This window comes from Phaenicophaeus curvirostris, chromosome 8 (assembly GCF_032191515.1).
Source record: "Phaenicophaeus curvirostris isolate KB17595 chromosome 8, BPBGC_Pcur_1.0, whole genome shotgun sequence".
Lineage (NCBI taxonomy): Eukaryota > Metazoa > Chordata > Aves > Cuculiformes > Cuculidae > Phaenicophaeus > Phaenicophaeus curvirostris.
In genome coordinates, this window is record NC_091399.1 from 11,621,975 (window position 1) to 11,643,415 (window position 21,441).

Sequence of the window (21,441 nt, forward strand, 5' to 3'; positions counted from 1 at the left end):
ATTTACTCCCCAACCCTCTAAATTGGCTGTGCTTGCTCTTGTACTCTCAGATGAGGATGACATCAATCCCTTTGATCCAGGTCCGACAGACCCCAAGAAGGAGCCTGATTTATTTCCACCATGTCCCTCAGATGGGCACAAGTCAGGGAGGCAGTGCTGTGGCAGGGAGATCTTGAACTGTTATAAGCTCTTCCTGAGGAAAATGGGATGCCAGTCCTCGCTGGGAACCTATTAATTATGAAGCGATAAAGGAGATTCAAAAAGCTGTAAAAGAGAAGGTACTAACTGCGCCGCCACCAAGCTGCCTGCGCCTGCCCTGGGCCACCTGGCCGAGATGGGGCTGACATCCATATAGTAGCCCTGGATAAATTGCAATACCCACAGAATAGTCCTTTTCGACAGAAGGGCTGCAACAACTAACAGCTATTGTACTGTAGGCATTTAGAAATGTCCCTGATGTTGGAACTAATGTACAGTTAACGGCCTCTTAGGAAACAGACTTAGTGCACTGTTAATTGGACAACCAACTGTCGCAAAGCAAGGATTGATGTTTTTGGATGGCACAGAGCCCCATATTATTTATTTACCAACTGACACTAAACAACTAACCTCTTTGATTCACCAATCTTTTGTTTTTCAGTGTGCCTTGGCAGACTATACTGGTCACATAAGCATTCACTTTCCAGGTCACAAAGTCCTACAATCCTTGAATTCTCTCTCTCCATTACTTGCTTCTCATTTAAGCATTACTCGAATACCTGATGCTCTCACGGTATTTAATAATTGCTTGGGTAAAATGGAGCGTTCCATTATACATTTCTTCAACAATGGGGAATTCAACATATGATCAATATTCCGCTTTCACAACAGGTCAAGCAGTTACTGAGCAAGCTCATAGTACTCTCAGGAATATGTTGTGGAAAAAAAAAGGGGAAGTCTAGGGTTACCCCCACAGGAATGTACAGCAAAAGCCTGCTATGTATTGAATTTTTTAAATCGCTGGTCGGAGGAAGGACCTCCCATATACTGACACTTCAATTCACAGAAGCAACAAAGTTCAAGATAAGGCCCAAGCTATTTTTAAAAATTTGCAAACGAATCAATGGGAAGGACTTTTTCCTTTAATAATTCCGGGTAGAGGACATGCTTGTGTTTCTAAAGGTTCCGGCCCAAGATGGGTGCCTGCTCAATGGGTCGGGCCTTCATTGTGACAATCATCGCCATCATCAGCAATGTGATGACGGCCACACCGCTATGGATTCCACCTCAACCAAAAACTAATATACGGGTAACTCTAGCCAACCAAACAGGACAGGACACACTGTGCCTATCACTACCCAGTCCGAGGAATCCTTTTACTACCTGCTTGGTAGGACAACCTGTCGACAACTGGCCTGTTCCTTCTAACAGATGGCAATTTGTAAACAATATCCCTATGGATATAGTTGATCAGTTCAATAATTGGGTTGGATGGCTTCCAAAAATGAACATTGAACCACAAGAACTACATTTATTAGGATCTGTGAAAATGGATTAGTGTGTGATTTTCAATTACACAGATCTGTGGACCTCATTTAAGGAATCATGACTAGAGGATACAGATCCCAAACCTCATAAATTCAGTGGCTAAATGCTACATTGTATACAGAAATGCCACTACATCATGCAAGTATACTGCCGCAAATCTAGCATTATCTAGTAGATACCTGTGCAAGTTGCTTCCTGGATTTTTTTTTTTATCTGTGAAGATCACGCTTGGCTGAGTTTCCCCTCTCGTGTGTGTGGGGGACCATGTAGTATTGGAAGACTAACACTATTGACACCCAACACCTCCATGATTGAAAGTCACAGAAAACATCACAAATGTTTTACACATGCCTACCACTCTGATTGTGATGATAATACAAAGTTTTGGAACACTGGTAAAATTGTAGCGGCATTTTTATTTGCACCACAATGGCTGTGGGTAAACCTTTGGGGATGCTAAATAAGCTTAGTTTTTGGCTAGCAAAAGACTAATGCTACTTCCCTAGCATTGAGTGGGTTATTGTTAGATGCTGATTCTGTTAGACATGCTATACTTCAAAATAGAGCTGTCATAGATTTTTTTACTATTAGTACAAGGTCACAGATGCCAAGATTTTGATGGACTTTGTTGCATGAGTTTATCTCTAGTATCAAGAGATGGACTAGACTGTAAATCCTGACTTCTCTTTAGATCAGATTCCCTATGAAACAGAAGTTGGATGGATGAAAAAAAGATTAATGTCAGGCTTTCTCCAAATGCTCGATCAACACAACACTGCGGTGCAAAATCCATTTGCTAATATGGACGTGTTCTGCTTTCTCTCTCAACTGAATTCAAAAGACAGTGGAAGTACTAGAACACTTTGATCTCATTTCATGGTGCTACCTCCACAGCCAACCTCACGCAGTGCTGACAACCTTCCTTCACACAGAAGGTTAGATCACAGGGTTCTTCTAACCAGCATTTCTAAGATCCATAAGGACTTTGTCTCAAATTTGGAAAAGTCTGTCAAGGTTACACTTCTACTTTAGCCTCTCCCTATCTTACTAACTTGCAGACCACTCATGAAAAAACTATATAAGAAAGATGTTGATAGCAATTGGGACTACACAGGAATATACAGAAGTCCATCGAAGTCTGTGACTGAACTCTCTTCTGACAAAACTCTTTCAAATCGGAAGAAAGCATCCTTTCTTACAGAGGAAAAATGCCCACACATGCAGGTAGTCAGAAACATAAATGAACTCTAAAATCCTAACCAGAAACAACTGTTGAGTCCAGTCTTTAACCTTTTTTAAATCAAGACAATTAATTTGATCAGTGTGTTCAAACCTACTACGCATGAAAGAAGAACCAGCTCTGGCTTGAAATCACTGTCTTTTTGCTTTCTGCAGCAACATAAATAATTTACTTAAATCTCCTGCTGAATCTCCACACTATGCAAGATAGCTGCAAGGCAAGAAGTAGACCATCTGCAGTTGTCAGCGCAGCAGACTCATCTTGGACAGTTCAGCCTAGGAGCCAGAATTTAAACACAGATGCAGGATTCAGTCTGAAGGACACCTTTTATAAAATGGATCCAAAAGATGTCCCTGTGAAAAGCACAATTGTACTTATTACTGGTGTACAGGTGAATATACATTTGAAATTTTGGATAAACACTGTCAGACTGCAAAACTCTGTTTTACAGAAGCTGCGAATTATTCCAAGAAACATGCACCCGGTTTGTGATACTATAAATAAGGACCAAACTGTTCACTAGTCTGAGTACTGAATGCAAGCAGACGTGTTCTTAAGCTCAACATCTAGCACGGGATTTATCTTAAAACATATTTTAGTGTCTGCAAAAAGAATATATAAGTCCTTTGCAGCCAGGATATCAGATATTGGATTCAAATCTGGTTTGAGGTAATAAAATGACACTTAGCCAATAGCAACTTACATTTCACAGTCACTGTGACTTTTTGCCTTTTCTGGTCCATCCGTTGATCTGTGCTTGTTGCTAACTTTCTGGCAATATGTTCACTGGGGAGGGTAACACATACAGAGGAGAAAACAAAAAAATAGAAAGCAACAAGTGACAAAAACCAGGAAGAGTTTTCAAGGCTAATGACAGGAGAGAATAAAGTAATAGCCTGAATTAAATTCTAGGGCAAAATCAGTGAAAGCCAAGGGCGCTCCTCTCTATTCTCCCTGTTGGGACAGCTGCAGCTTGCCACCTTTTGCCCTTGTCTGGCAGCAGCTGTTTGATTCTAATCTGCAGCCACAGAGATGCTGCCTCCAAGAGTGCAGTAGATTAGGAACAGGAATTGAGCAACAAATCTTTCTAATTGTGGAAGTTGTATCAGCCACACAGACATATCAGAAGGATGGAAAGTCTCTGTTAGAAATACATGCTATCTTTCAACTTCCTGGAAAGAGCAACTGACCATTGGTTAAGTCTCTGAGGAGACTCTCCTCCTGCCCCGCATCCTTCAGCCTTATATACTCAAGGTGCATGAATGTATCTCAACTTCTCTAAGGGCAATTCCTCTTCAATGAGATGGAGGCACAACCTCACAGTAATGCCAAGAAATGATGCTTTAGGTCACGGGCAGAAAGATGTTTTACAAATACAGCAGTACTTTCAGTAAACTGCCTTTGACCAGATTATAAAAAATATAGATCACATATGCATTGTCAGTATCTGCTGGGTAAAGTGGCCTAAGGAACCTATACCCTAAGGAACCTTTACCCTATTCTACAGATCTATCATTTTCCCTCCTCCAATTTCACTACAGAAAATATTTTCCCCCCTACTTCCACATTCTGCTGAAGCTGAATAAAAGTATGCCTTTTATAAATATAAATTTCCCACAATGCAAATGCCACTGTGAAAATCACAAAATAAAGCAACATGAGAGATACAGAAAGAAACACAACCAGATAACAGGGAAACAAATGCTCAGTCAGCAGTGGGACTGCATTTTTGCCTGAATCTCTTAGATTTACCCAGAGGTCTGCAATGACTTCAGCTCAGACTTGGGTGGGTCTCTGTATGTCTTGGCAGCAAGGACAGGCAAAGTTCCTAGGCCACCGACAGCTGGACAGTGGTCTGGCACACTCAGGCCAGGAACAATGCTCCAAATGCAAGTTGCCTTTTGTATTCCCCCAAATCGGTTCAGAGTCAATGCAGTTTTAATATCAAGATGCAGCAGGCTAAATCCAAATTTGTTGGCAGTGTTTTAATCTGTACAACGTGTATTGCATTACAGATCCTTGCTGGAAAGATGTTTCTCGTTCTGCAGATCCTAGGACATCTGTACGGCTAAGGATTCAGGAACTATTCATAGTTGCTTCTAATTAAAGAGATATTCAATATTGAATGTTAAGGGTTTTCACTTCTGTTATTAGTAATCTCACTTAAAACAAAAGACTATGAAGATGAAATTTCCTTTCATTTCTGTGCCTGTGGGTTTGCATAACTCATAATTACCCCAGCCTGATGACTTCCTTCTCTTCACATTTGTAGCTAAGTTTTAGTAATAAATCTCAATTCTGAGCCATTTTTTTTTTGCCAAGCGCCTGCTCTATTTGAATTTGCTGAGGAAGACATAAATAAGTTCCAGAAACAGACGTCCTCTTATAAAGGGAAAAATGTTTATAATATCTCACGGTTTTTGCCCAAAAAAGAAACCTCATATCAAAACAAGAAAACAACATGGTGGATGAGAAGCTTAACATGAGCCAGCATGTGCACTTGCAGCCCAGAAGGCCAACCATATCCCATGCTACAACAGAAGTTTGACCAGCAGGTCAAGGGAGGTGATTCTGACCCTCTACTGTTCCCTCACAAGACCTCATCTGGAGTATTGTGTCCAGTCCTAGAGTCCTCAGCACGGGAAGGACATGGATCTGTTAAAGTGAGTCCAGAGGAGGGCCAACCAGAAGGATGTTGAGGCTCTGGAGCGAGGCCAGAGAAGAGCAACAAAGCTTCTGAGGGGGCTGGAGAACAAGTCTTACAAGGAGAGGCTGAGAGAGCTGGGGTTGTTTAGCCTGGAGAAGAGGAGGCTGAGGGGGAGATCTTATTGCTCTCTACAACTACCTGAAAGGAGGTTGTGGAGAGGAGGGAGCTGGTCTCTTGTCCCAAGTGACAGGGGACAGGACGAGAGGGAATGGCCTCAAGCTCCGACAGGGGAGGTTCAGGCTTGACATCAGGAAAAAAGTGGAATGTGCACTGGAACAGGCTGCCCAAGGAGGTGGTTGAGTCACCATCCCTGGAGATGTTTAAAAGACGGGTGGATGAGGTGCTGAGGGGCATGGTTTAGTGACCGATAGGAACAATTGGACTCAATGATCCAGTGGGTCCTTTCCAACCTAGTGAATCTATGATTCTAACACAGTAAAACAGCTCAAGGATGGATCCAACAAAAGCATGCACAATCAAGGAAACACACAACAGGAACTAACATTTCTAGTGCTGGTAAACTGCTTAATTGGCTCACTGGTCTTTACCCTAATAGAGTCCAGGAAGCTGCTCAGGTAGCTAGGGAAGGGAATCATCTAAATCATCTAAAACAAACAGTGCTGTGGGAACTCCTACAAGCCATCATAATTCACAGCACTGTGATGGAGGCAAAGGACTATGCACTTTTCATGACCAAAATGGCAGCTTCCATAGAAAAAGCTTTCTCTTGTGACAACAACTGTTTACTTGGATCCTGGTCTCAAGTCTGACTAATAAAAGATGAACAGGATACATTGGTGCAGGAACATCACACTCTTTGTTCACCTCATAACTGTGCATGTGAGTAACTGCCTGTCTACCACAGCAACTGAATTAGCAAGGTATCAGGCACCAGATTAGAATAAAGACAGTGAACGGTCAGCTTCAGGAAGATACAAATGTAGACAGATGCTTGCTTGCAAGCTACTCAAAAGACACATCAGGCTATAGCTTACAGGCTGGGCCTGTGTCTCTTCCTGCAGGGCAATATGTTTTCTTTGATTCTATGATTCTTTGATAAGTACTTGCCAAACTCTCAACCACATTTAAAACACAATGGCTTGAGCAAACAGAAGCCTTGCCACTTAAGGCAAGATTAATTTCTTCCAGCTTCAGCTGCCTGGCTGAGTTGTCTAGGCTCCCTTTAAAATCTACAGAAGGAGAGATGGCCTTGTGGAAGGAAGTTCAGTCCATACAATAGCAGGTGTTTGGGATAGGTGGTAAAAGCCAAGAGCAGCTTTTCTGCCTCCATTAAGTGGAGACTGAGCCTTGTGCGGTGCTTCAGAATTTGTGGTGCCTGGTAGTCCATAAAGCAGCAACAGCAGTCCATGAAATGATTTAAGAAAAAACCCAGATGCAAAGAAGCTAAGGAAGAAAACCAGAAGCATTACAGGAACACTGCAAATCAAGCAAACCTAAGCCACATTTGGGGAGTGTGGCAAGGGCATTGAGTAAAGTTTTGTCACCTTCTGTTCAGCATTGGTGGGACTGTTACTGGAATACCATGTAAAGTTTTGGGTCCCTTTCTCTTCTTCCAGGCAAAGATGGATTTGGGGGAACTGGAGAGGGGCCAGCAGAAGCTATCAAGATGGTCAAGATCTGAGGCACTTAGTCTCTGAGGAGAGACAAAGGGAGCTGGGCTGGTTTAGGCTGCTGAAGAGGACACGAAGGGGCCAACCTAGGAGTAAGCTACAACTAGTTGAAGGGAATTACAGAGACAACAGAGCCAAACTCCATAGTGACTTTATGACATGTCAAGGTGCCGCAGCTACATGCAGTGGTTTGGGACATTCAGATTGTTCCCCTGCCAAGAGGTGCAGCCCTGCAATGGTTCATCACAGAGGTGGAGAGCCTCCCTGCTCTTTGAAGGTCCCACAACTTTGCTAGGGCAAACCACAGCTGATCAGATCTAGTGGTGGCAATAGTTCTGCTGCACTGGAGACCTGCAGAGGTCCCTGCAGCAAATACTCCTAGGATTCTGAGAGTATTCACAGTTTGAGCACAATTGTTAGAAAGTGAAAAACAAAACGGCAATACTACACAGGACTGCCAGTGGATTTTTCAAAACCCTTTTCATTAAGGATTATTTAGAAACTTGGTGTACAGGCAGATGGTGCAAGTGATACCAAGCAGAAATTAGTGGGTGCAGTTCTGTCTTTATCTATGGGCATCTCACGTGACATGTGCTACAATGAATACAACTACAATAAGTGTTTTTGCCTTCAAGTTTTCTAATTATGTACTTTTTGCTCGTGAAACAAGAAGTTTCAATCTAATTTTAACATCTGCCAATATACTGCAAAGTATGATTCAACTATATCAGAGAACCACAGAGCCGTTTTCAGAAATGTGAGTTTTAAAAATTAAATGCCCTATTGACAACATTTCACCAAGCCACTGAAGTTTCCAGCTTTTCTAACTATTTCAAAATACAGGGGACCTTTACATAAAAGAAAGGCTCTACTGGTATTCTGCTTATAGAATAAGACTGTGAAGAACAATGTATGAAGATTTTTAGACAAGTATGTACATTAGTGCGCTCTTAGACACTTAGACTACAAACACTATGGCAAAATAAATGATCTCGCTATGTGGATAGCATCAGTTGCATGGGTACTTTTTTAACCATCTGAACCATGCTCCCTCCCGTCTTTTTCTTACTACCGTAGTGGTTTTAATTCTACACAAAATTATTTAATATCTTGGACTCACTACAATTTCTGCAACATATCAGAGAGGTACTGAGCACCCTGAAGGCATTAACTCCTAATCCTCTCCTTCAGCACAGCAGGAGGGCCACTCAGCTTGTCATTAACCAATTTAATGTGCAGTCTCTACTCTGTCTATTAGAGAGTCGATCAATGAAAACACCTAATGAGGCCCTCAACACAACATATACAGAAGATGAAGAGCCTGAGGCTGCTTCATCCTGGTGTATGTGCTGCCTTTCATTTCCATTTTCTCTTCTCCTCCAAACCTCTCCTGGCTCTGCAGAGCAACCCCAGACCTGCACAAAGGCAACACGAACTCCAGGGAGTCACTGCACTGCAGAATATTTCCCTCTTATCACACAGAAATCTTGTCTATAAAAACACCAAAAGTGCACACAGTTCTATAACAACTGCACATGCTGTTACTGGGAGGGAAAAACAGGTAAGAAGCACAGCAACACAGCTTTTCAGACAGAAAAAGCACTGCGAGCATATAAAGGTGATTTGTAACAGAATCAGACATACGGTGACACAGCCAAAGTACAGGGTTCTGTGTTTATTTTCAGTCTCTTAATCCTGACCAGTCTTGTTCTTAGGTGTCTATTTCCTATGAGAATCAAGTCACTGGAAGTGACTTTTGTAAGCAAACAACTTATTCTTAAATCAACTATTGAGATTTGGAGAGACTTTGTAAGTCATAAGGGCTGTCAGTTCTTATCCACCCGAAGAGGTCCTAATCAGCAGGAGGATAATGGATGGTGATGGTTATAACTGCCAGAAGAGCAAAAGGGGGATAGGAGTGCAGTAGGGAATTAACTGGTAATTATTTGAGAACATACGGGACATCAGGCTGTTCTCACTGACAAGGTCTGCAGTTGTACTCTCCTGTCTACAAACACATGTGCCAGACAATGAGACTGAGGTACACACACACTTTTTACACGCCTTTGTTATATCCTTTTGACAAGTCATGCACTGTGGGTAAAATCCTCACCCTGGACTGCCATACCAAACTGACACTAAACAACTCTACACAGAAACTGAAATATCCTGTCACGACATTGCAACTGTTTACCTAGACAGACATTCCTACATTTGTAGTATCACTTCTGTGTTTACCCTGAATCTAGAATTCCTTTTTGCTTGTGTAAATGTAGTTCTTTACACTTTCTCTTATTCTCCTAAAGCCAGAATTAACTGCATTTGTCAAATTTTTACACCAAGAAAATTGCTCTATTGGCCCTTTTCCTTGGAATGACAGCGTGCCTATGTTCCGTTCCATTTTCGTACACAGTTCTTTATGTTGGTACTTTGGAAACTGAGCTTGACAAGTTATGAAACTTCTTGCCTATAGAGTACGTAGCACATTTGTTGTCTGCTGGAGAGGTATGGCTTACAGCTGGTAAGCAAGTACCAAACAGATGGTTTAGCAAACGCAAAGAGAAACGCACAGTGTATTTTCCCAATGTCAAAGATACACACTTCTGGTCCCAGACTACCCAAGAGAGTGAAACTATCCCTTTTTGACCTTGTATTTCAGTAGGCACCTGCCCAGGAATTACCTACTGAGTTCCTGATTCTGATGAAAACTTCCTGGTCTGAGCGCTCAGGACCATTCATAAAAACTAGATTAAACGTGATTTCCTCAAATGGATATTAAACAAGGTCCTTCCAGATGCTAACAAATGACCCAACCCAGGAATCTCCAGATTGATCAAGGGAAGGAATGATTAAGGAGGAACAGCCTGGGAATGTCCACTTGTGGAGTCTCAGAGGAGAGTATTGTTTAACACACAGGAGCCTGGCTGGACTTTGATGGAGAGAAGGCAGCCTGTGTAGCTTCCTTGCACAGAGTGAGCTCCCAGCCCAAGCACAGCTTAGACTGTTTTCCTCATATCGGATACCACTTCTCTGAGACAGCTGACTTCAAACCTTACTTTGGATAGTCATAAAACCAAGGAACAACAATAATCACTTATGCAAAACAATGTTTACTTTGCAAACCAGACTCCAAGGGTAGAGGCCCATGGAATTTAAAAGACAGGCCATTTCCTAGGACTCTCATGGTACACATGCTGTTTGAGTTGTTCACGTGCCCCTCACTGCATAGCTTTGCCTTCACTTGATGAGAAGTAGTTTCTACAGCCAGAATTATTCACAGGCACATTTTAATGTTTGTGATCCAAACAAAGAGGATTTCCTGAACAGTGGTTTCCAGAATGAAAGGCCTATCAAGACAGCCCAAGATATTCCAAATTCTTAATCACTGACCCAAAGCTGGACCGTTTCCATTAACTATGCTGGCAAAACTGGATTTTATCCAACTACACAGTGAGAAGCAAGCCAGACCAGGCATGAAGCTAAATAATCTAATTCTCAGAGCCATCTTTCCACTTTAACTATCAGAAAAAGAAGCCTGCTCTAGTGGAAGTTGGTATGGAAGTATATTTTAAGAGAGTTAAATGGTGAGAAGCTGCTTTGGACAGAGGCAGAACACACCTGTAAGGTTTTATCACAGCATTTAGCCATAGACCCATCCCAATGCTGTGATAAAACATAGTGAAGAGAAGATTGCATTCTGGGGGAAAGGTCCTACTGCTTTTCAGGATTCATAGAGAGGAGACTTAGGTGCCAAAAAAGTCTCCTAGCATTTCTTAGTCCTTTATGAGAAGCAAGTGAATTTCTGCAGCTACTACTCTGCCTGTCCGTTAGGCACCCCACAGATGGGCCATAAGCAACCACAGAGTCCCAGAGGTAGTTTTATGTTCTACTCTGAAACAGTTTTAAAGGCAACCACAAGTTTCCAAGTAAGTTTAAAGATAAAAATGTACAGTTAATTTTATCATACTTATCTTAGGAGTGCAAGTGATTTAAAAATAAAACCTGGAAGCCAAAACTGTTCTGTTTGGTCCAGTGGGAGATGATGATAATCTGTACACACCCATGATAGCACCTGGACTCTTGCTTCATAAAATAAGCTTTGTGTGCTGTCCAAATAAAAGAACTGGCAAAAGGATTAATTCAAACGGTAAACAAATAATTTCTTCTGACCCAAATCAACTCTGAAAGTGTGCCTAAGATTTTAAATAATGCTCTCAAATGTAATATTACAATGATTAACATTTGCCAAAAGGTAGGATTTCTATTGTGGACAAAACCATCACCTAATGAAACCAAGAACACCTAAATTCTGCCTGTTTTAGTTTTATAAAGACTCTGTCCAGGGCTGTCAGATATAAAAACTGAAAGAGAACAGAAATAAAAATCAGTCATCTGCAGCTGTGAAAGCATGAAGTCCAGCTAAGAAAATAAGTATCGTTATTCTGAAGCGATCTCTGTGTATACTATCATTCAAGGCAAATGCAATACCATGAAGGCAATTTTTTCATCCAGAAGCTCATTCCTACCAAACACAGCTTTACCAGCTACTGCAGCTGCAGCATTGAAGGTATCATTTACACTCTATACAGTCAGAGCTCAGACAACATCAATTCCATTATTAAGTGCTGCTGCAGACCATAAGCAACAGTCCATCATTCCATTCTGTGAACTGCTCAGAATAATCTAAGCCACATTTTGTTCAGTTACTACCATGCTGTCACTAAAAAAACCCGCATTATTATTTGGCATTATTAAAGTATTATTAATGCATTATTAAACTTGGGTTATTTCCTGAAGGAAAGAAAGCTCTTGAAAGCTTCCACTTCCCCAGCCTGCTCTGCTTCAAGGCACATTACTTGTTTGTGGATAAGCTTGTGTTCCTGCTCACTTTGTTGTCACCAACTGCCTGTTCCCTCTTCTTAATGAGATACTGACATCACTTCTTTTACTGAGACAACTCCCACTTTATAATTACATCTTCCTCCCACACTTCCCAATTACACTTATCTAGTCTATGTCCACAGCACTCTCGTAAGCAGTGGGTCTTTCACAGAGGCTTTCCAAAACCAATAATCTTCCTCTGTTTCTTGTTCATAATTTTTCATGCTCCATGTTTGACAGACATTTTAAATACATGTATACTACTGGTCATGTCTGTCTGCAAACAGTTTGGGTTTTGGAGATACTTTTTGCAGTATGCTTTATTTTCACTATAATTATCTATAGCGTATATTGTCCTTCCAAATACTAGTTTTAAAAAAACAAATTACGTGCTAGGCCTGGGACATATAAGGCTGAAAGAAGTTTAGTGATGGAATTAATATGATTCATGAAGTTCCAGCAACCACAGAGAAGACAAACGAACAAGACTATATATGCAAAACTCAAGGGCATCTTTTGCTCCATGCCAGACATTCAAGTGACTTTTCTGTCCCTGCATACACATCTGTCCTCAACACCACATTAATTCTCAATATTATTTGAAGGACAGTGGGGTTGAAATGAATCCAAAGGAGATAAGAATCAAAGTGACTAATACTTTGCTTCCAAAATGTCTTGGAGAGCTAGGAACAGAACAGACATTTCCAAAGGAAACAAACCCCAACTTGATGCCACAGGCATTGCCTCCCTCCTCAGAAAGGTGTTTTCAACGCTTGTTCAGACCCTCTTAATCACTGTTCGGCTGAGCCAAACAGCTGCTACCCAGAAGAGGCTATGCTGCAGCTGGTACCTCCTGGCTGCTCCCCTTTGGGTTCTCCTCACTATGAATCCAGGGTGCCTCATTGCCTGGCTCCTTCTCTTCTCCACTCAGCCTGCTTGCCTGGAATCTGCCCCTCTGAAGCACACACAGAGCCCCCCTGTTTCTTTACTCTTGAAGTATGTTCTCACACAGGAACAAAAGTTCTAGAAAATGCAGAGTAACAACAGTGAGAAATAACAAAGCAATCAGAGGCTTTGCTGGAAGATACTATAAGGTGTTGGTAGAAATGCTTTTTAAAGAACAGCTGGCCTCCAGCTGCAAACCTAAAAAAATCTTATTTTGAGCTTCTTCTTACCTAAACTCAGAGCTCTGTTGGTTTCATACGCATGTAGTCTGACAAACCCAGGATTAATGCAAGACCATTCGTGCTCTACAGTCCAACACTTATAGACTTAGTTTTGCATTCTTAATTTCTCTCTGGAGCTTTTTAGACTAAACCAGAACAGCTCTAAGATGTTACCAAAAGCAATGTCTTCCCCAATTGAGTATTTGTAAGACCACAAAGAGCCCTTCTCCTCACCACTTCCTCATACCTTTGACAGCCAGCTCTCCCTGCTCCCTACTTGCCAGAAATATTCCACAACAGGAAGGATGACAGAGAAACACCAAAGCTCGCTTCACTCTTTTCATAGGAATACCAGGGCTTTGCAAGGCAAAAATTCTTTGACACAGAGAAAATCCACAGTTGAGGCAGAAAACAGGGAATTTGTAACAAAGAATGCAACAGGTCAGACTGCATTTTCACTAGTGACAGTCAGATGGAAACAGGAGGGTTTCATAATGGATTTTCAAATTTGAAAGCCAAATGCAGCCATAATTTGACAGAGGCTGGCTCGTTGAGCTTCAGGGCATGCTCAAGCATAGTCAAGCACACTGTTTGCTTTCTCAGATTTTCCCAGGAAGACAAAGGTTGGCCTCACAGAGAAGACAGACTAAAGGGCGACCTCTGCTTTGAGAGGAACAGGTGGTTTTATCATGGATGTTATGTCCTTACCCTCAATTATTCTCAGCATCTATACACAATACAGCACAAGATCTTAAAATTCTAGGATCCTGGGATAAAGTAATTTTTCTGTCTAAATAGCCAAGGTCAGCCTCCTCAAGGAGGAACTTGCAGCAACTGCAAACCCACAGGACTCAAAATATAAATCAACTACTGCTTCTTTAGGAGGAGCAGGTTTACATGAGTCTAATTATTGTGTTTTATCTGAAAGGAAGACCAAATTATACATCCTAGACTACAGAAACCCGCAACCAAAGTCAACAGCAGTAAACTTCATGTTCAGTAAAAACCACCTATTGTCAAGTGTAACAAAATAGGAGAAAAGAATACGTTAGGACAGAATTTCCAGCTACAAAACATCAGCTGAAACAGACTTACGACGCATTTTTGCCTTTTTATGGTTTTTTTACTTTTCCAAATTAAATTGCAATGGATTTGTTTTCTTCAAAGATTTACTTAATTACCTTTCAAACTAAGCTAGCTATTCAAGTAGCTTTAGAAACAACATCAAGATCTGAATTCTCAATGGCAAAGCAGCTCTAAGAACTGCTTGGGTGCCAGGCTTACAGAACAGCTGCAGCAGCAGCCAGGTGTCTATCTCCCTACTGACAGGGCCCATTATACCAACTTGAATTTTACAGCTATCCTTTCTGGGGTTTTAGAACAGATCAAGCAGACTTGATATCAAAGAGCAGAAATCAAAGGTGTTGGCAGAGCAACAGACTCAGTTTTGCCTCTCATACCTGGGAAAAACAGTGGCAAAGTTCAACGCCAACTGGAAATTCGAATGTGCTTCAGCACAGCTTAAGCCACTGTGCCCTTTTCACAGAAGCATGGCAACTTGTTCTCAGTACTTGCTGCACAGACCTCAAAGCTCTGAATGTGTTCCCAAAACCCACCCAAACCATGACAGCCTTGAGGCAGGCTGCAAAGACATAACTGAGTGCTGCAGCACTTAGGGACACGCAGCAGGCCAAGGTATGTACATGTCCTACTGAAAATGCACATCATGTCACATTGCCAGATGTCAGTTTCTGCAATGCTAAGTGTAGGCTGAAAACAACAGCTTCCTAAGAGTTAAGCAATAAGGCAAAAGTAAAAGTAACAAGTTAACATCTCGAGAAATAAATGGTGATGAGCCCTGCCTACAAGGGATGTTGGCTGCTGAGACTCGACAGAGCTGGGAGACAACGCTGTCTCAGTACAAGAATTCTTTACTCACTATCAGTTACACGCTTCTTGTTTAAAAATGACGTTACGGATCCCATGGCAACAGCAGAAAATTAACTTGCCCAGGGTCCTGGAGTGAAAGCCCAGTTTCTCGTACGGACCCAGCTGATCCAAATACTACTATATTTTCCTATGTCTCTTCCTTTAAAAAAAAAAAGGAAAAAAAAAAATCAAACTCCAACTGTAAGTGTGCAGACATGCAAGCCTTCCATGGCAAAAAAAAGGAAAATATAGTTGAAAAGACCATTAGAAATATGGTCTCACAGGTACCAAGCATCACCAGAAGATGACATAGCACATATGAGTTTTGCCTCCCTACCTTGCACCTTCGAAGCCCTGGCTAAGTCCTGCAACATGAGTGCCATGGGCAGCACTAGCAAATAGTATTTTTTTTAGAAAACCCAAGGAACTCAAGGCACAACTCCTGTAGTACACACATAAAAATTTATTACATTTCAGCCCACGCATCCAGAAGAGATGCTGGGATATGTGACACTGCACACAGAGCAGAAAGCATGGGAAAATAGGATCACAAAGACATCACATGAAAGGGATCTCTAGAGATCCTTAAGTCCAACTTTCCACTTGGAGCAGGATCATCACTGATACCAGAGCCATCCACTCCCTGGGACTCTCAACTTTATGACTCCTGTTTGTTTGTATACACCTTGTAACAGCTTATTAAGTGCCTGGGAGTGTCTGTATGGCAAACACCCAGAGAATAGAACAAAATCTGTCATCTCCAGGCCTTGCCTTCCAACTTGGAAAAGAGAGCAAGCAGCACGAGTGAACTGTCCCATGACACTGAGGAGGAAATGAGTCCCATCCCTCAGCTCCTAATCAACAGTGAAAAGAGAATTGTGATTCAAAGAAAATGAAGTCAGTGGTCCTCCCAGGAAGGTGAAAGGGCACCTCCATGGCTGGGGCCCTGCTGATGGCATCTCTTGGGCTATGCAGGAGTCCTTTCTTCTGTGCTCACAAAAGAATTCAAGGAAGCCATTTAGAAGTGCCTCAGGGCAGAGCTTGTCACAAGAGCAGGCCTCCTCTGTTAAAATAATAAATGAAGTAATGCATAAAACTGCCCTCGATTTGTGGACAGAAATACCAACAGCTCTGCTACCAAATAAACTTAACAGATTATTTTAAAAAGTCCCCACATCTCTCCTTGCAATACAGCAAAGCCAAGCAGTAAGGATTCCATGGCACAAGACACACACTGTTTCCAAGAACAGCTCTGCAAGTCCAAATGAGAGCTGACAACTTCCAGGTCATTTATCTGACAGTGTAAACAGAACCTATGTACTATTACAAGCTTTCAGATGGACTACAGCAACAGCTGAAAGTAAACTAGATGAGCACTATTCCATTTTTTTGTTCTGAGTTTGCGGAAAAACTTTTTTAATCAATTCTCCACTCCTTTATACTCATCCTCAGGATATGCGCGGCCTGGTGCTGGCTGCATTTGTGTTGCTAGCTGAAAGAACATCAGAACATGCCAAGTGTTCAATAACAAAATTCCAGCCTTGTGACACAATTCAGTAATCCCAAAGACTGGAAACTAGCCTCATATTTCTGCTCAACATAAAACCGTAATCCTAACAAGAGCACCGTTATTTTTATTTTGCCTGAACCTTTTCTGAAGACGTGCATCTCACAAACTAAGAAAGTTACCATAGAGCAGGTCAAAAAGCAATGTATTACCTATGTAAACATGGTATCTACAGACTGGTAGAATTACAACACCACAGAAACTAAAACCACTCATCTGTGTGCTCTTACACAGAACGGGTTGTAGCTGGATGAGCTGCTGTACTAGTAACTACTGGTTCCCCACCACCCCAGGTTCCCTTTCAGGACACTCCTATAATCAGGAAACAAAATCAAGGTCCGAGGGAAACCACCACTGGGCCTAAGCATGCATATAACAACTCTCATCTAATATTACAACTGCAAAACAGCAAGGCATGAGGCTTAACAAGCCAAGACCCCAGGTTCAGGCCAGGGAGATATGCATCATAATGGGGTCCTTAGACATGTCAAAGACCTCTGCAAAAGGGAAGGAATAAATTCTCCCAACCCTCAGTTGATGTTTCAACCACTGTTTGCCTTGATCATTTCTATCACCAGATCCCAAGCAGCTTCTCACAGCTGCAGCTGTCCTGGCTTTGACATCACTCAGCCTTGCAGTATATAAAGTGCAATTGAACACCTGGAATTCCATTTTAAAACAGCTTTTACTGCCACTAATTGCACTGCAGATGCGAGGATGTGCCTGACAAAGCTGCAGCACAAGCCTATGCTGTATCCCAGCACAGACAGCAGAACTGCTCATCTGTCGTGACTTACAAGTCACAAAACAGGAGAAAAATGGTGCCAGTGCAGAGCCCTGTATAGCTGCAATATGAAACACGTGAAACTGCAAATGCAAGTGTTTTAGGGGAAGATATAAATAATCTAGCTAGTAAAAGCTAGTAAAAATAATTTGTTCACAGGGTGCATGTATTTCTGTACCCAGAATTACAGAAGGTTTATCCACTTATTAAATAAATTTCCAGTTGACTATTCTGACGCATGTTAGCAGTCCAATAGTAAGTCTTTAGCTACAGGGTTCATGCAGTTTTGTGCTGTCTTGCCCTGGCACTTCAATACTTTCTGTGAAGCTCTCTTACGTAAACGTGATGGGTGTATTTTGCAAATACCACGATTCAGCCATAGTATTGTAAAGGATATACAGAAGAATGACTTACAAAGAAAAAAAATTAGCTTCAAACTTGGCTAGGTCACCTTTTGCATTACAAGAAAAGACACTCAGTGTTAGAAACGGTCTTATGGATACATATAAAATGCCAATATTGAACAACTACTGCACTCACTCTGCGAAATGACACCACGTAGAATGTATCCTCTCTTCTGCGAATAGCTTCAAAAAAATCTTGATAGCTCCTCGGAGAGGCATAATACACTTGCAGCTCATTCCCTGAGTTCTTGCTGAAATAAAGAAGGGAGGAAGGTAATTATTCTAGACAAGAAAGCTAACTTCAGTGAGACATTGACTTTAAAGACCTGCTTTTCAAAAGAACAGCAGCTCTTCATCCACTGAGGAAAGCCTAAGGAACACTGAACACCGGCGAAGACAGTAAAACTACTGGGTATTTTTTTAAAGTTCAAGGTGACTTAAAGGTCTTGCTGCAGGAAACTTTTCCAGGCTTGATTTTATTCATGCATTTCAGCTGGGAAAAACCTGCTTGCTAGCTTAAGAGAATGAAAAAAGTTTCAAAAGTCAACATAGTGTCTGAAAAATTGTTATGACTTCTGAAAATAGATTCTGGCAAATTTTAGAATGACATATCATTGTGAAATAAGATTTAATTTTTAATAGTTTTTTTTTTTTTACTGCTAAAGATCCAAACAACTCAAATAGAAAGAAGTGCAAAGTTTAGCAGAAGCAGAGCTTTTCACTTACTGTCAAGTGACAACCCCACCTTCCCTCTCATCAATTATTTTTTTTGTTGGCATCTCTTTGGCCAGCAGAAAGATTTATTCCTGGCTTTCAATTTAGATAGTTGAGTAAAAATAAGATATTCACATAATTCTGGCTTCTTTTCCACAATTCTCATCTTACATACATCAGACATGAGGAAAAGAGACTGTCTAAAATACTCTAAGCAAAAACGCTGGCAAGTTAGATAATCACGGTATTTATACACTGCTTGTCTTGGAAAGGTGAGAAAGTCCCAGCATATATTGCTATCACATATACTTCCCTAGCCCCATTAAAAAATAACATGTTTAATCAAATTGGAAAGGTGTACTTAGGCAAGCCATTAGCTGGACCCTCAACCAGTCATTTTAATTCTTTCCCACTTTAATAGCATACTGTCTATTAGCAGTATTTGTGGCAAAATCAGACCAAGCTATCCCTCCCAACCTGTCCTCTCCTGACCCAGATTTTAAACCGTGGTGGCTCACTTAGATTTGTACCTTTTTTGGGTGTATATAGTTATGTGTATCTTAGAACCAAAATAGTCCATCAAGTGATTTTCTGGAGCAGGAGTAATAGTAGTCTGTCATTATCTCCTCTCCTACTGCTAATACAAGCCCTGTTGCAGCCAAAGGAATGCAGCTGCCAAGCCAGCTGCCCTTTAACAGGATTGAGGGTGTAAATCCTGGGGGATCAGGAGCAGGCAGCTCTACCTTAAATACCCTCTTTAGCAGAGCTAAGCAAGTAAGGAATCAGATAACATCCTTCACACACAGGAAACAAAGACTGGAACTAATTTGAGCTTGATTACTCATTCATAAAAACGAATAAGCCCACCAAACCACCCATGAGATTCAGAACTCAAGTTCTGCTATGATAAAAGGCATCACACCCACACAACTGCTCAGTAAAACACATCCTGAAATTTAAAACAGTTCCCACAGATCCGTTTGCTCACCCACGCTCAAGAAGACACAGCTAGACCTAAAACCCAGCCTTTTATAATTCTAAATGCAGCCATGGGAGAAAGTTGTTCCAAAGCACTAGGAAACCACTGGGCCTTCACAAAGCTTTCCTGGGTCCATGGAACAAGTCTATCACCAGTCCCAAATTCCAAGTGATACAAGTGCTCTCAGTGTTACACTATAAACTTACCTCTGGGCATTTAAGAGTACCCAATACAGACTCTTCCATGAAAGGGAGGGAGGAACTAAGATTGGAAAACAGGTGCAAAGCTACCAGTTGTTTTAGTAACACATTACAATATTACAAGTAAGCATCAATAAAAGTTTGAAGGGCATTCTGTTATGAGCCACAGAGTTGCACATGTGCTTGTTTTAAGAAGAAATGAGGTTGTGGACTCAGTGCTTTATAGACCAAGAACCACAATTTTAATAGTGCAAAATTTAGAAACAAAAATAATTGCAGAGTCCCAGTTTGATATTCAGAGCCCTAAATGCACACCTGCAGAAACCTTCATCAAAATTACCTCTGAAGGAAGCTAAAAAGACTGAAAAGAGCTGGGGAGTTAATGGTTTTCTTTGAAATCATCTTGATTTTGATCTTTTTTTTCTGCTTTGACCTCACTGCAATACTTCCTAATTGATCAATTTTCTTCTGGACTCCAAGACCAATGCCACAATGTTGGTATCACCAGTGCTACAAAGATAAATCTAGATCCTGCTGACGTTCTCCTGTTCATGGACTCGGGTCACCAACAAGAGTGTTCTAGTGGGTAAAGGTCACCCAATTTCCAGTCACAGCACTAGTATTAAGAATTAAAAGCCTTGACTGTGTACTCCATAAAAAGGCACTTGAATCATTAATAAAAGCTTCAGGGCCACCTATGAACATTTACATCAAGTAAAGGGTCATTGGGCACTGGAACAGGCTGCCTAGGGAGGTGGTTGAGTCACCTTCCCTGGAGGTGTTTAAGGGACAGGTGGATGAGGTGCTGAGGGGCATGGGTTAGTGATTGACTGGAATGGTTGGACTCAATGATCCCGTGGGTCTTTCCCAACCTGGTGATTCTACGATCAGAAAACCAAAAAGTGTTTTAGTTTTTGATTTTACCCATTTGTAGAATCAATGCTAGTTCATTAACAGTTCCCCACAGGCAATGCCACAGGGATAGCATCAATGACAAAACTGAACAAACAGCACCTTTCTTCCTTCTCAATCAGCTGCAGAACCGGGCTGAGGTGCTGGGCAGGCATGCTGAAAGCAAGCCAGCAGGGCATCTTGGGAGCAACTGAGTACTGGGCTTCATTACAGTCAGGTCCTGGAGCACACGATGTACAAAGAGAGATGGGAGACAGAGAGAATTGGGCTAGTTCAGCCTGGAGAAGAGGAGGCTGAAGGTATTTCTACTGCAATCCTCAGCTTCCTAATGGGGGTTACAAAGGGAGACAGTCTTTCCTGATAGAGGCACAGAGTAAATCTAACACCTAACCTTCTTTGAGTAGGAGGTTGGACTAGAGATCTCCAGAGGTTCTTTACAACCTAAACTACCCTGTGATTCTATGATTTCATGGAGTGCCTAATAGCTGATGGCTCTGGGAGGAATTGGAAATCTGTTCTATGTTCTTAGCAGTTCCAGGACAGACACAGCATGCCGCTGCTGTGACTCTTCTGAGCACAGCAGATTATTCCATACAGAGCTGCATGATATTGCAGACCACTTCTAATAGTCCAGACCTCTTCTTTTTTTTTTTTTGAAGAGTAACGCAGGCATGAATACTAAACTGCCTTATGGCATGAGGCTTGCCACCCAGCCTTCACTTAAAACAGATAGCCTTCATCCGCCCATAGAGCTAAAAAAGCTTTTTCTTTTTTTCATTAGTCAAGACATACCAGATTTT

General features: G+C 41.6%; 1 protein-coding gene across 2 annotated transcripts in view; it reads right to left on the reverse strand.

Annotated features, from left to right (window-relative positions):
- ATF6 (activating transcription factor 6) overlaps positions 1-21,441 on the reverse strand; it is an 82,994-nt gene that overhangs the window by 33,774 nt on the left and 27,779 nt on the right. Inside the window, exons 14-15 of one of the 2 annotated variants that reach the window (XM_069862463.1) lie at positions 17,973-18,087; positions 15,666-16,144 (exon numbers count right to left, since the gene is read on the reverse strand). In XM_069862463.1, coding sequence (XP_069718564.1) covers positions 16,100-16,144; positions 17,973-18,087 — 160 coding nt within the window. In that variant the 3' untranslated portion in view covers positions 15,666-16,099. Of the gene's footprint in view, positions 1-15,665; positions 16,145-17,972; positions 18,088-21,441 lie in introns of those variants that run through there. The other variant, XM_069862462.1, reaches the window with a different exon arrangement.